This window comes from Hemiscyllium ocellatum, chromosome 6 (genome assembly GCF_020745735.1).
Source record: "Hemiscyllium ocellatum isolate sHemOce1 chromosome 6, sHemOce1.pat.X.cur, whole genome shotgun sequence".
Classification (NCBI taxonomy): Eukaryota; Metazoa; Chordata; class Chondrichthyes; order Orectolobiformes; family Hemiscylliidae; genus Hemiscyllium; species Hemiscyllium ocellatum.
Window position 1 is genome coordinate 73,126,702 of NC_083406.1, and position 14,752 is coordinate 73,141,453.

At 41.3% G+C, this 14,752-nt stretch overlaps 1 protein-coding gene across 1 annotated transcript in view; it reads left to right on the forward strand.

Moving 5' to 3' along the window:
• Positions 1 to 1,058: 1,058 nt before the first annotated feature.
• The window catches only part of LOC132816752 (high-affinity choline transporter 1-like), a 97,052-nt gene continuing 83,358 nt past the window's right edge, over positions 1,059 to 14,752 (forward strand). Inside the window, exons 1-2 of the mRNA XM_060826666.1 lie at positions 1,059 to 1,242; positions 2,618 to 2,731. Coding sequence (XP_060682649.1) covers positions 1,059 to 1,242; positions 2,618 to 2,731 — 298 coding nt within the window. The remainder of the gene's footprint in view (positions 1,243 to 2,617; positions 2,732 to 14,752) is intronic.

Consider the following 14,752-nt stretch of genomic DNA (forward strand, 5'->3'; position numbering starts at 1 on the left):
ACTCCAAACTTTTCCCATTCATGTACTTATCCAAATGTCTTTTAAATGCTGTAATTGTACCCACATCCACCAGTTCCTGCATGTTGAGACAACTTCATGAGTTTCAATCATGACATGAGGGTAAGTCATAATGGTAGAGTGGATGAGTTATATTCATGTCTTGGAAAATCCTGGATAGGAAACTGGTGTGGTTAATAGTAGAGTACGATATCCTCTTTACAGAATGATCATATTTATTCCAGCTCAGTAACCTGCATGCCTCATTCTTGGGATTGTTGTTCTATAAATGAAGAGAAAAGAAGAGTAAAGAACATAGCTCTCTGATCTCATTTGGAAACTCAAGTCTATTTTGTCTTATTGAAATGAGATGTATGAATACAATATAGGAGATATTTTGGCATAATGGGGGGCATCCCTGCCTCTGAGTCAGAGTTTCAGATTTGAGGATCATTCTAGGTCTTGATGACTAAGAAAGGTTTGTTTATTCTTCGGCCAATCAGTCTTGAGTATCAACTCATAAATGCTTCCAAAATATGGTCTGCAATATGTGTAGGAGAGATTTCAATCAGCCATTTGTTGGAAAGAAAATTGCAACCTCTACTAGCATGATGAATAGATCCAGGCAAGAACCTTCATGTGAAGGTGATCTTATCTCAATGAGTCAGGCTTCTTGAAGGGGCTGTTAAGTGATTGAGGATCAGATTGGTGCCACTGGCGCACAGTTTGATCTTACCTGTTGTGGATATGGGTCCTGCCTCCTGGTCTTGCTTGTGCTGGCGATAAAGGCACTGTGGATTGGACCTGCCTTTGGGAAGTGAACTTAGGAGGAATTTAATATGAAAGTTTTTATTTCAGCAGATTGCTGTGACATAAGAAAAATGGCTGTTCTCTTTCATATCCATTATTCTGTTCCTCTTTGTTTTCACCTGAGGTTGGCATTTTGATTGGCTTAGGAATAATGATTTTCATTTTTGTTTGATGTTTATAAATACTAATCCTTCTGTTTTATCTAGCCATTGGTGACAGCATTCTGCACCCGCTGCATTTTCAATTGAAAAATGAGTGTCGACATTGGAGGGCTAATCGCAATCATCTTGTTCTACTTGATCATCCTAGCCATTGGAATATGGGCAGCCTGGAAAAATAAATCAAAACCAAGCCATGGTGAACTACTTCGAAATGAAATTATTATGATAGGACGGAGAGACATAGGTTTAATTCTTGGTATTTTTACTATGACTGGTGAGTCATAATTACTCTTACATTTTCCAATAATTAAAACTGTACCTTTTTAGAGAAGAAATGTTATAGTTTGTGCCATGTTATTTGAGATCATTCCTTGCCATTTTACTTTTACTTTTTAGTAACATGCTGGTTCCGTCTGCTGGGGAACACTTTCAGGGTTATAGTGTCACCGTTAGTTAGCATGTGTACTTTGGTTTGATGTACAGTGAACCTTCCTTGTCTCGATTTCAGCCTGTAGTCACTCTGAGCACTAATTATAACAGGGTCTACTTCAACTTGGGAGGTTAATTGAAACTCTCAATCCCATTTACAAAGGACATTTAGAGTCAGCAAACAAAATAACTTTGCTCATTCTGACATTGAATTTAAATTCAAGATAGAGACGAATGCCATTGTGCACTTCATTGGAATTCCCAATACAGTACACGTAGTAATGAAATAGTTATTTCAAATAATCAAATAGTAATAATCAAATAATAATGAATCAAATAATAAACCATGAAATAATCTGCATTTCAATTGTAACACTCTCCCTGATGACTCTTCATGCTGATAATCCAATCGAAGGGCTGGCTGCTCTAAAGCCTGATCAATAGTATTGAAGATGTGGGTGTTGCTGAAGCAGCCCACTGACATCAAGATGCCCTTAAATTGAGGCACTCTTAGACAGTAAAAGTTAAAAGATCATGAAAACGAGAAAAGCGACATCTCTACTGCAGTGGTTTTCAAACAGTGTGATGTGAAATTTTGTACAAAGGTAATAAAAATCAATATAAAACAAATATGAAACCCTAATTCAACCTTTAGCTTGTTGCATGCACTATGTTGCAAATCTCTTTAGTAAGACCATAACCATCATAACTGCAAGTAAAATTTTACATTTATGTGTAGTCAATTCAGTTGATAAAAGTAGTGTGCCAAAGAATTGTTCTTCATTGAATTATGCCATGTTACTGAAAAATTTGGGAACCACTGTTCTGCAGTCCTACTGCCTGCAACTGTGTGCAAGGTTTGCTTCTTTCTTCAAATGGGTGCTTCACTGGCATGAATGTAAGATTAAGTGGTTGGCTCCACCCTCAGAATAACTTCCCCACTGTTTGCTTATTGAGGATAAGAGGAGACCTCTGTCTCTCACTGCACCCAGATGGATATCCTAAGGTAAAATCAAAATGGCAGATATTCTATATCATAATTTCTGCCCAAGTTCCTGGCTTTACATTAAATCGGCATTTTCAAAGTGCTAAAAACAAAACAATGGTCTCAGAACGTATGATGATAATGGTAAGAATAATAATTAGTATTGTAGATACAAAGTGGCAAAGAACTGAAATAAATAAGACTAGTTTCTAATCATCTTGTATCTGTCCTATAGCCACATGGGTTGGTGGTGCTTATATTAATGGTACAGCAGAGGCAGTCTATGTTGTTGGACATGGATTTATATGGACACAGGCTCCCTTAGGATTTGCAGTAAGTCTTATCATCGGTAAGGAAAAAATGTTTTCTACAAATGTTTTGCATGTTCTTTGGACAATTTATTATTTTCTATGCAATATATAACAATACAATTTTGCTTCAACATAAAATTACTAAGAGAAAATAAGACTTCTTTTAAAAAAACAAGGGATTATGTTGTACAACTGTTGAATCAGAATGCTGGGATATTGCTTTATGTCAGTTAGATATAATCTTTGTGTTTATAGTTATGATGTTCTATTTTAATGTTTAAGACAGTAGCTTTCTTTGTGAGAAATGCCCTTAAATACTGACAAAAGTTTGTGGATTTTCCCATTCTTCCTCCACAGTCTCATTGGTGCCACCTGCTTTGTTTTAGATCAGAGTTTTTTTTTCAAAAATAACAAATCAATCAACAAGTAGGGAAAAATATTCTGAAGTGGGCAGTGTGTCTGGATTCAGGTGGATAAAATTCTGATATCTCTCTTATTTCCATTCATGTAATGAGACCAAGTTTGAAAATTTGCATTTTGGACAGCTCCAGGAAAATTTCTTAAGCTGTCTATTCTTATGTTCGATAGAGAAGTAAAATATTAAAGGTGCTGAATGCAAGGCATTTTAATAACCTCATTAACATGGACAACAGAAGAAATACACATAGTACAATTTCCATTAAGATTTTTAAAACATCAAATTTATAATCCCAATAGCTTTTAGAATGAAGTTTGAATTTCTGGTTTAGAACTTTAAGAATGACACAAGACATTTTAATATATTCTTGGCAACAACAGACCAAAAACATGACTGATGAAACTATGCATTTGTAGGTAACTTCTACTTTAAAGCACAGTACGCCCCCTTTTTAAAACAACTGAAACAGGTATACATTACGCTGTCCTTTAATTAGACATTACATTCTCCCAAACACTGTTCAGATGATTCTAATTTCCTGAGAGTTTATATCGTCTTTTCCAGTCTGAAAACCTGTTCTCAGGTAGACTTTAGCATATGGCACATGACCGTTTCATTTTACCCAAGACAATCCCTCAGCTCAATGTTTTAAACCTCAGTAATAAAAATGAACTCTATACAAAAACAACTATGTTACCATTAATTTCCCAACACTCCGTCCTATGACATTTTATTGTTAATATTTCTAAACAAATTCAGTCTTAAACAATCCAACTCCTTTTAACTGTTTAATTTAATGTTGAATTATTTAACGTACTTGGTTTGTATATATTTGGCCCTTTCTCTCTCTCTCTCTCTCTCTCTTTCTCTGTCGTTGCATGAACTGAAAACAAGACTTTAATTCAGAATTTCTGGCCATTTGTGGTGGAGTTAAGGGGATGAATGTCCGACAGCTCCATGTTCCTTTAAAAGGCTAATGTTATGAAAATAAAAATGGTTATCCAAATCAACCTTTCACTTAAAATCATACTGAGACCAAGAAAGACCTTTTGGAGGAAATTTCCTTTGTCACAAAGCTAGTCCTAATTTTCTAAAAGCTGTTCTTTGGCTCAATGATATTCTGTCCTTGATTTCTTTTTCAGAGGGGGAATAAACCGGGCCAGGCTTCAATCAGATGGTTTGGTGCAGAGATGAAAAGGATTTTGGAGATGCCTTTTGTTTATATGTAGACAGATGAGACTTCAGGCCAAAATAGTCATGTTTTGTAAGTGACCTGTAGAATGAAAGGGGAGTGGTCAGCTCTCTAGCTGAGCAGTTTAGTTCAGTCCAGAACTGGCTGAGCATTCAACAGTGAGCTGTGTGGAAACTCTCTCTTCTGAACTTCTGACTTCAACCTGTAAGCATCTGACCCTTTTTTGTACTGAGTTTTAGTGGGGAATTGCTTATTGGGACTGTTGTGTATATTCGGAACAGCATAATTAAAGTTTAGTTTGGATAGACTGAGTTCCGTTGGGGTTCGTTATTCTGTTCTTCGTATTTCATTGTGTAATTTTGTGAATAAATTTCTTGTCGGTTTTAAACTTAGTAGTCAAACTTGCTAACTTAATCCACATACTTTTCACTGTACACTTACTGAAACAAATTGCAAAGTTATGATCTGGGCTGTCTGCTGATGAATGTTTTGAGTGTTCTGGCCTAGCCCATAACAGACTGGGGGCTGTTTGCAAGATTTTAAACAGCTAGTGGTAGGTGTTAGTGTTTTTATTTCGGATGTTGGTTTGGTTGGGTAGACAAAGCTTGGGATAGTAATGGCTCTTTCAGATTCCAAAAGTTTTCTGGATGTGGATGCAGTGACTTTGGAAGTTTTGCAAAAAAGTGAATAAGACCAAGCTGCAGAAATTAGCAGAGAAGCTGGAATTGAAACTGCCTACTTCTGGGAGGAAAGGAGAGAGAATTGCAGCAGTAGCTCAGCATTTAAACTTGCTGGAGAAACCATCAGAATCTATAGAGATGGCAAGAACTCAATTGCAAATGAAGCAGCTTGAGTTAGAGGCGAGAGATAAGGAAAGGGGCAGCAGAAATGAAACAGTTTGAGTTACGACTAAAAGCAGAAGAGAGGGAAAAAGAAAGAGCAGCAGAACAGAGAAAAAAAAGAGCAGCAGGAGAGGGCAAAAGAAACAGCAGAGAAGGAAAAAGAGAGAGCTTTTGAACTTCAAAATCTGGCTCTTAAAAAGGAAAGTCAGCTTAAAAGGCTGGAGGTAACGGCTAAGGGTAGGCTTAGTGAGGAAGAGAGTGAGGATGAGCAAGCCCCTGGTAGTTAGACATCTAGTGAGAAACTGTTTAAGTATGTTCAAGCATTGCCTAAATTTGATGAGAATGATGTGGATGCTTTTTCATGGCTGGCTAAACAATGCAGTGGTCAGTGACAATGTGGGTTTTGTTGATTCAAGCAAAACATGTTGGTAGGGCTGGTGAGATATTTGCATCATTATTGGATGAGGTATCTGGGAAATATGAGGAGGTGAAAAACGCCATTTTAAGTGCATATGAGTTTGTACCAGATGCCTACAGACAATGTTACAGGAATCCAGGGAGGGACTCTGGTCAAACCTATCCTAAGTTTGAAAGGATCAAACAGAGTAATTCTGATAGTTGGATAAGAGCTTTAAAAATTGAGCAAATCTATTTAATTATTTTGGAAGAATTCAAAAATTTGGCTTCCAGAATCAATTTCAGTCTGTGAGGGATAGAAACTGGGGCAAAGAGAAATCCTCACATGGAAAGGGAAAGGTGGATCTCAGTGAAGATCATAAGGATAACTTACCACAGGGTAAAAAAAAACTGTTGAGGGGGACAAAGAAGTTAAAAAGCCCCAGTGTTTTCGTTGTAGTAAAGTGGGCCACACAAAATCACAGTGTTGGTGAGCTAGGAGAAAGCCAGATGTAGGAAAGCCAGACAAGCCTGGAAATTTTGTTGGACCAGTAACAAAAAGCAGAAGGGATGTTAGACAACTGCCTCAGAGTGTACAAGATGATCAGAGGTTGATTAAGGAGGAAGTGCCAGAGTAAAGTTTATTCACGTAGGCCAGGAGTAATAGGTAAGGAGGTGACAATATTAAGGGACACAAGATCCTCGCAGTTTGTAATTTTGAAGGATGAGGAGATATGTGCTTCTGAGGGGCTATTGCCAGAAAATGTACTGGTAACAGGAATTCATGGTGAGATAAAAAGTGTTCAATTTTGTAAAGTGAGGTTAGAGAGTCCAAGAAGAATGGAGAATTTGTGGTAGGAGTACTGGTCAAACTCTCAGCTCCAGGAATACAATTTGTCCTTGCAAATGATATAGCTGATTCACCGGTAGGTGTTCTGCCTACTGTAGTTGAAAAGTCAGTGGAGACACAGACAACTGAAGACACGTAGAATGTTTATCCAACAATATTCCCTGATTGTGTGATCAGAAGATCACAGAGGCACAAGCTGAAAGAAGAGAGATCAAAAGGCACAAATAAGGAAGCTGACATAGCATTATCCGAAATTGTCTTTGTTCAGATAAGCGGAACAGAGAAGCAGCAATAAGTAAACATGTAAGTATCTTTAGCTCTGCTAAACTGATTGAATTACAATAGAAGGATGAGAACTTCAAACAGTCATATCAAAGGGCACTTACAGAGAAAGAGAGTGAATGCATCCCTGTGTGTTATTACTGAACAAATGATGTCTTAATGAGGAAATAGAGACCATCACTCATTTAAGCAGATGAGAAATGGGCAGAGATTCATCAAATTGTTTTGCCAGTAGGGTATAGAAAGAAGGTGCCATGAGGTCATTTAGGGGTGAGGAAAGTACAGGCTAAAATAGAAAGACATTTTTACTGGCCTGAACTACACAAAGATGTAGTTGAATTTAGCCAGACGAGTTATACATGTCTGCTAATTAGAAAACCACAGGGAGTATTAAAACCTGCATCTTTAATACCCATTCCAGCATTTGCGGAATCTTTCACAAGAGTCTTGATTGATTGTCTGGGTCCCCCAACTCAAACAAAAAGTGGGAATAAGTATTTATTAACAATAATGGATGTATTGACTAGATTTCCTAGGCAATCCCATTTTGCAACATCACAGATAAAAGGGTTGACGAAGAATTACTGAAGTTTTTCCTCAATACAGACTACCAATAAAGTTCCAGTCAGATCAAGGGTCAGCCATCACATCCAAACTATTCAAAGAGGTTATGGATAACTTGGGAATAATGCAATTCAAATCTACTGTGTACCATCGTGAATTGCAGAGTGCGCTACAGAGATGGCATTATGGTCATGATTATCCAGATGAGTGGGATAAGGGATTTCCGTTTGTACTTTTTGTGATCAGAAATTCATCAAATGAATCAACTAAATTCAATCCATTTGGGCATGAAGTAAGAGGACTGTTAAAATTGATTAAGGAGCAATTAATAAGTTAGAATTCAGAGACCATTCATTTGGACTATGTGTCAAATTTTAGAGAATGATCAAATAGAGATGGAGAATTGGCTAGACAACATTTAAAAGTATCACAGCATACAATGAAACAGGAAGCAGATAAGAAATCACAAATTCTCAATTTTGCAGATGGGGGTAAGGTATTGGTGTTATTTCCAGTGACAGGTGAGCCTTTAAAAGCAAGGTTTAGTAGACCATATCAAATTGAGAAGAAATTGAGTGAGGTGAACTACTTGATAAAGACTCCAGACAGGAAAAAAACCTCACAAAGTGTGTCTCTATCAAGAGGTGTTTTGATAGAGAAGGAAAGCAAGAAGAGATGGTGTTCATGATTCCAGCTCAGAAGGAAGAACCAAGTTCAGAGAATTCTGAATTGGACATTCCTCAAATTAAATTGGAATGAGGAAGTTGTCAAAAAGTAGGATAAATCATTGAGTTACTTTCCACAGGAAAATCAAAATGACCTGAAAGAGTTATTATAGTATCACATAGGGAGATATGCAAAGTAAACTGTTCCAATTAAGCAACATCCTTATAGGCATAGTCCTCTAAAGTTGGCACAGGTTCAGAAGGAGATAGAGTGCATACTCCAAGATGGCATAATCAAAATGAGTGACTGTGACTGGAGCTCACCCATAGTCATGATGCCAAAGCCAGATGGTACCCAGTGGTTATGTGTGGACTATTGCAATGGCAATGCCGATACAAAGGCTGATGCATATCCAATTCCATGGTTGAAGGACTGTGTTGAAAAAGTAGGACAAGCAACTTAAATTTCTAAGTTGGACTTGCTCAGAGGCTACTGGCAAGTACCTCTGTCAGAGACAGCAAAGGCAATTTCAGCTTTTGTAACACCAAATGGACTATATTAGTTCAAAGTGATGCCATTTGGTATGAAGAATGCTCCAGCCACATTTCAGAGACTGACTAATAAGGTCATTGCCGGATTACCCAACTGTGTGGTGTATATTGATGACCTGGTGATTTTTAGTCACTCATGAAAGGAACATTTACAGCATTTATTGGATTTGTTCGATCGACACCTCGGGAGGCAGGCTTGGTGGTAAACACTGCTAAAAGTGAATTTGCCAAAGCGCAAGTCACATTCCTTGGCCATGTTATTGGACATGGACAAATGGCCCCATGGGATGCAAAAATGAAAGTAATTGGGGAACTTCCCTTACCATCAATGATAAAAGCAGTACTACGGGTCCCTGGGATTGTGTGGATTTTATTGGAAGCTTGTGCCAAACTTTAGCAGTGTGGCTGCTTCACTCACCGAATTGTTATAAACGTGCAAGAGGTTTCAGTGGACAGTGGACTGTCAAAAAGGCATTTGACAGCTTAAAAACTGTGTTAACCACTGCCCCAGTATTAACCACACCAGATTACATGAAGCCTTTCAGGGTGGCTATCGATGTCAGTGATGTGGGTGTCGGTGCGGTTCTCCTGCAGGAGAATGACGAGGGGATAGAAAGACCCAGCGGGTATTTTTCTAGAAAGTTGAACATTCATCAACAGAAATATTCAATGGTGGAGAAAGAGACTTTAAGCTTAGTGTTGGTCTTTCAACATTTCAGTGTTTATATCACCAGCAATGCATCTGAGACAATTGTGTACACTGATCACAACCCATTGACATTTGTGGAAACATTTAAGGACAAAAATGCCAGACTGTTTAGATGCAGCTTGTTGTTGCAGCCATTTAATTTGACAATTATGCATGTGGCAGGATGAGAAAGTGTGTTTGCTAATGCATTATCGAGACTCGAATGAGATAAGGAGGCATTCGGTGGTGGGTGTACCGCTGCCTGAATTTGCATGTGGTTGTGCATGTTTGCATGTGTATAGTTAGTATAGTGTATATGTGTGTCTAGACTACTAACCGTGTTTTTGCAGGGTTAAAAATGAGACCATCTTTTGGTATTGATGGTTCATTTTTTTAAAGGGAGGTGGTGTCACAAAGCTCGTCCTTTTTTTAATCTAAAGGCTGTTCCTTGGCTCAAGGATACTCTGCCCTTGATTGTTTTCAGAGGGGTAATAAACCATGCCGGGCTCCATTCAGGTGGGGTTTGGTGCGGAGATGAAAAGGATTTCGAGAGGCCTTTTGTTTATATGTAAACAGATGAGACTTCAGGCCACAATGGTCATGCTTTAAAAGTGACCTGTAGAATGAAAGGGGAGTGGTCAGCTCTCTAGCTGAGCAGTTTAGTTTAGTCCAGAACTGGCTGGGAGTTCAACAGTGAGCTGTTTGGAAACTCTCTCTTCTGTCCTTCTAACTTCAACCTGTAAGCATCTGACCCTTTTTTGTATTGTGTATTAAAGTGGGTTTGCTTACTGGGACTGTTGCGTATAATTGGAATAGCACACTTAAGTCTAGTTTGGATAGACTGCGTTCTGTAGGGGTTCTTTATTATGCTCTTCATGTTTCATTGTGTAATTTTGTGAATAAATTTTTTGTCTGTTTAAACCTGGTAGTCAACCTCACTAACATAATCTGGGTAATTTTCACTGTACACTTACTGAAACAAATTGCAAAGTTATGGTCTGGGCTGCCTGCTTAAGAATGTTTTGAGTGGTCTGGCCTAGTCCATAAAACTTTCCAATCTCTGACAACTATACCTTTACAAAGTCCGAAAGGACTACGTGTTCAATGGAGCAAAAAGTGAGGTCTGCAGATGCTGGAGATCAGAGCTGAAAATGTGTTGCTGGTTAAAGCGCAGCAGGTCAGGCAGCATCCAAGGAACAGGAAATTCGATGTTTTGGGCATAAGCCCTTCATCAGGAATGAGGAAAGTGTGTCCAGCAGGCTAAGATAAAAGGTAGGGAGGAGGGACTTGGGGGAGGGGCGATGGAGATGTGATAGGTGGAAGGAGGTCAAGGTGAGGGTGATAGGCCGGAGTGGGGTGGGGACAAAGAGGTCAGGAAGAAGATTGCAGGTTAGGAGGGCGGTGCTGAGTTCGAGAGAATCGACTGAGACAAGGTGGGGGGAGGGGAAATGAGGAAACTGGAGAAATCTGAGTTCATCAGTTGTGGTTGGAGTGTTCCCAGGCGGAAGATGAGGCGCTCTTCCTCCAACTGTCGTGTTATTACGTTCTGGCAATGGAGGAGTCCAAGGACCTGCAGGTCCTTGGTGGAGTGGGAGGGGGAGTTAAAGTGTTGAGCCACGGGGTGGTTGGGTTGGTTGGTCCGGGCGTCCCAGAGGTGTTCCCTGAAGCGTTCCGCAAGTAGGCGGCCCATCTCCCCAATATAGAGGAGGCCACATCGGGTGCAGCGGACGCAATAGATGATGTGTGTGGAGGTGCAGGTGAATTTGTGGCGGATATGGAAGGATCCCTTGGGGCCTTGGAGCGAGGTAAGGGAGGAGGTGTAGGCACAGGTTTTGCATTTCCTGCGGTTGCAGGTGAAGGTGCCGGGAGTGGAGGTTGGGTTGGTGGGGGGTGTGCACCTGACGAGGGAGTCACGGAGGGAGTGGTCTTTTCGGAACGCTGATAGGGGAGGGGAGGGAAATATATCCCTGGTGGTGGGGTCCGTTTGGAGGTGGCGGAAATGACGGCGGATGATACGCTGTATACGGAGGTTGGTGGGGTGGTAGGTGAGAACCAGTGGGGTTCTGTCCTGGTGGCGGTTGGAGGGGCAGGGCTCAAGGGCAGAGGAGCGGGAAGTGGAGGAGATGTGTTGGAGGGCATCCTCGATCACGTCTGGGGGGAATCTGCGTTCTTTGAAGAAGGAGGCCATCTGGGCTATACGGTATTGGAACTGGTCCTCCTGGGAGCATATGCGGCGGAGACGAAGGAATTGGGAATATGGGATGGCGTTTTTACAGGGGGCAGGGTGGGAGGAGGTGTAGTCTAGGTAGCTGTGGGACTCAGTCAGTTTATAGTAGATGTCTGTGTTGATTTGGTCGCCCGAGATAGAAATGGAAAGGTCTAGGAAGGGGAGGGAGGAGTCTGAGACGGTCCAGGTGAATTTGAGGTCGGGGTGGAAAGTGTTGGTAAAGTTGATGAACTGTTCAACCTCCTGCTCCCTGTCTCAGACTCCTCCCTCCCCTTCCTAGACCTTTCCATTTCTATCTCGGGCGACCGAATCAACACAGACATCTACTATAAACCGACTGAGTCGCACAGCTACCTAGACTACACCTCCTCCCACCCTGCCCCCTGTAAAAACACCATCCCATATTCCCAATTCCTTCGTCTCCGCCGCATCTCTCCCAGGAGGACCAGTTCCAATACCGTACAGCCCAGATGGCCTCCTTCTTCAAGGACCGCAGATTCCCCCCAGACGTGATCGAGGATGGCATCCAACGCATCTCTTCCACTTCCCGCTCCTCCGCCCTTGAGCCCCGCCCCTCCAACCGCCACCAGGACAGAACCCCACTGGTTCTCACCTACCACCCCACCAACCTCCGTATACAGCGTATCATCCGCCGTCATTTCCGCCACCTCCAAACGGACCTCACCACCAGGGATATATTTCCCTCCCTTCCCCAACAGCGTTCCAAAAAGACCACTCCCTCCGTGACTCCCTTGTCAGGTCCACAACCCCCACTAACCCAACCTCCACTCCCGGCACCTTCACCTGCAACTGCAGGAAATGCAAAACTTGCGCCCACACCTCCTCCCTTACCTCGCTCCAAGGCCCCAAGGGATCCTTCCATGTCCGCCACAAATTCACCTGCACCTCCACACACATCATCTATTGCGTCCGCTGCACCCGATGTGGCCTCCTCTATATTGGGGAGACGGGCCGCCTACTTGCGGAACGCTTCAGGGAACACCTCTGGGATGCCCGGACCAACCAACCCAACCAACCCGTGGCTCAACACTTTAACTCCCCCTCCCACTCCACCAAGGACCTGCAGGTCCTTGGACTCCTCCATCGCCAGAACGTAACAACATGACGGATGGAGGAAGAGCGCCTCATCTTCCGCCTGGGAACACTCCAACCACAACTGATGAACTCAGATTTCTCCAGTTTCCTCATTTCCCCTCCCCCCACCTTGTCTCAGTCGATTCCCTCGAACTCAGCACCGCCCTCCTAACCTGCAATCTTCTTCCTGACCTCTCCGTCCCCACCCCACTCCGGCCTATCACCCTCACCTTGACCTCCTTCCACCTATCACATCTCCATCGCCCCTCCCCCAAGTCCCTCCTCCCTACCTTTTATCTTAGCCTGCTGGACACACTTTCCTCATTCCTGATGAAGGGCTTATGCCCGAAACGTCGAATTTCCTGTTCCTTGGATGCTGCCTGACCTGCTGCGCTTTAATCAGCAACACATGTTCAATGGAGCTACAACTTGTGTGCAAATTTCAGTCCATAAATCTAGGAAAATCTGTTTCACTCATATGCTTGCTGCTGATAGGTTCACTAGTGACCCAGAAGAGAAACAGCCTGTGATTGGATAAGTAGCAAACAGTTATAAAATTATGTGTTGGTATTAAGAAAGTCCCTGGGACAATCTTTAGCCAGGAGGTAAGGGGAAAGAGCTGTGAAGGAAAGGCTGAAAGTTGATGGCGTAAACCTGAGAGCTACCATTGGCTGGGAAGCAGGTTCTTTTTTCCAGGGTGGCCTTTTAATTATCCAAGGAGTTCCATTTGCTGGATGGAGATATCAGGCAGAAGAGGAGAAAGTAGGAGAAGGAATGTGTGACATAGGGATTGAGAAGGAAGAAGGAGGCCTAAGTGGACTGAGGGGAATGATGGGGTCATGAAGAGGGGTGTGGGAGAGAGTGTGTGTGTGAGAGAGAGAGAGAGAGAGACAATGAGATATATATATATAGATAAAGATAGACATAGAGATATATAGATAGAGATATATAGGTAGAGAGAGAGAGACTATAAAGGAGTGAGAACAGTCTTCAACCTTTCAACAAAGCTAACTGGTGTCCAAAAAACAAAACATTAAATTACTGATTCATAGTGAAAGAATATTGAATGTTTAGTTTTCAGCTGTTCAGCAGCTACAAAACTTAGAAACAATGTGATAGATTATCCTGTACTGAACACTTGTCAGTAGTTAAATTTTAAATCTGCAGTTGAGATCTGAGGTGCAGTATATAGGGCTGTAACTGCCTGGTTTAAATATGAGATGAAAACACATTCACTGTGACCTCACCCATTTGCAGAAGCTGTGTTGACAGTGATAGTTCTTCCACTGCTGAAGTGTGGTGGCTATTCTGATTGAAAGAAAAGCTTTTATTAGTTCAGGCTAGTTATCTTGCTTCAATTTAAATACTGTAGTGACCAGAAATATAAAACCATAGCATAGAAGGAAAGCAATACATTTAAGTAAGAGTTGATCATTGTTGAGGATGTTGATAAAATACTCTAACTACATATGAGTTAAAATGCCCCTTAGGTCAACACATACAGAAAGTATTATTATTTTGGAAGAATTACAGAATAACTGAATTAGTGAAAATCAGAAAGTAACCACTAAAAACTAAAGAAATGCACAAATTTAATTAAAATTGATTAAAATCTCAAGAAGAACTGTCAAAATAATTAGTTTGACCCTTGAATAACGATATATTTCTAAGGCAAGATGTTGTGTGGTTTTGAGGAGAACCTTTAGGTCATGTTGCTCCTGTACCTCTGCTGTCCTTGTCCTTCTGATGTCACAGGTTTGAAAGTTGCTGTCTTAGGGCCTTGGTCAGTTCCTGCAGCATGCCTGTGTCTTCAGTCTTCTCCATAAACAAATCCTCTTTTCACCATCTATTGCAATATGATGAGAGTCCAAAGGAAAGATTGAAATGAAGTTTCATTCTCTTACAGCATTGTGCGTTTTAATAATTTGTTTTACTTCTTTCAATGTTTCCAGATATCAATTCCCAGGTATCACCATCCTGCTGGGTATTAGTCTGTAGGTGTCAAGTATCTTATATAATGGGCCATTACCCTTTTAACTTCCTTTTAAGGCATGGCAATCTCCTCTTGTACATATCATCAAAGTCAGGGGAGAATTTTAACAGTTGTTAAGCAAACCCTTGTTAGCATTCAAAAAACTCAGCAGTCTGGATACTGACACAGCACACAGCCCCCTGCATCATGACTTGTAGGCTGGACAGCATTAACACCACAGTGTACGCCTGCCATTATGAACAGGTTTCTAGTGCTCCAGAGAAGCCACACCAACATGTACATCTGAAGAGTAGCC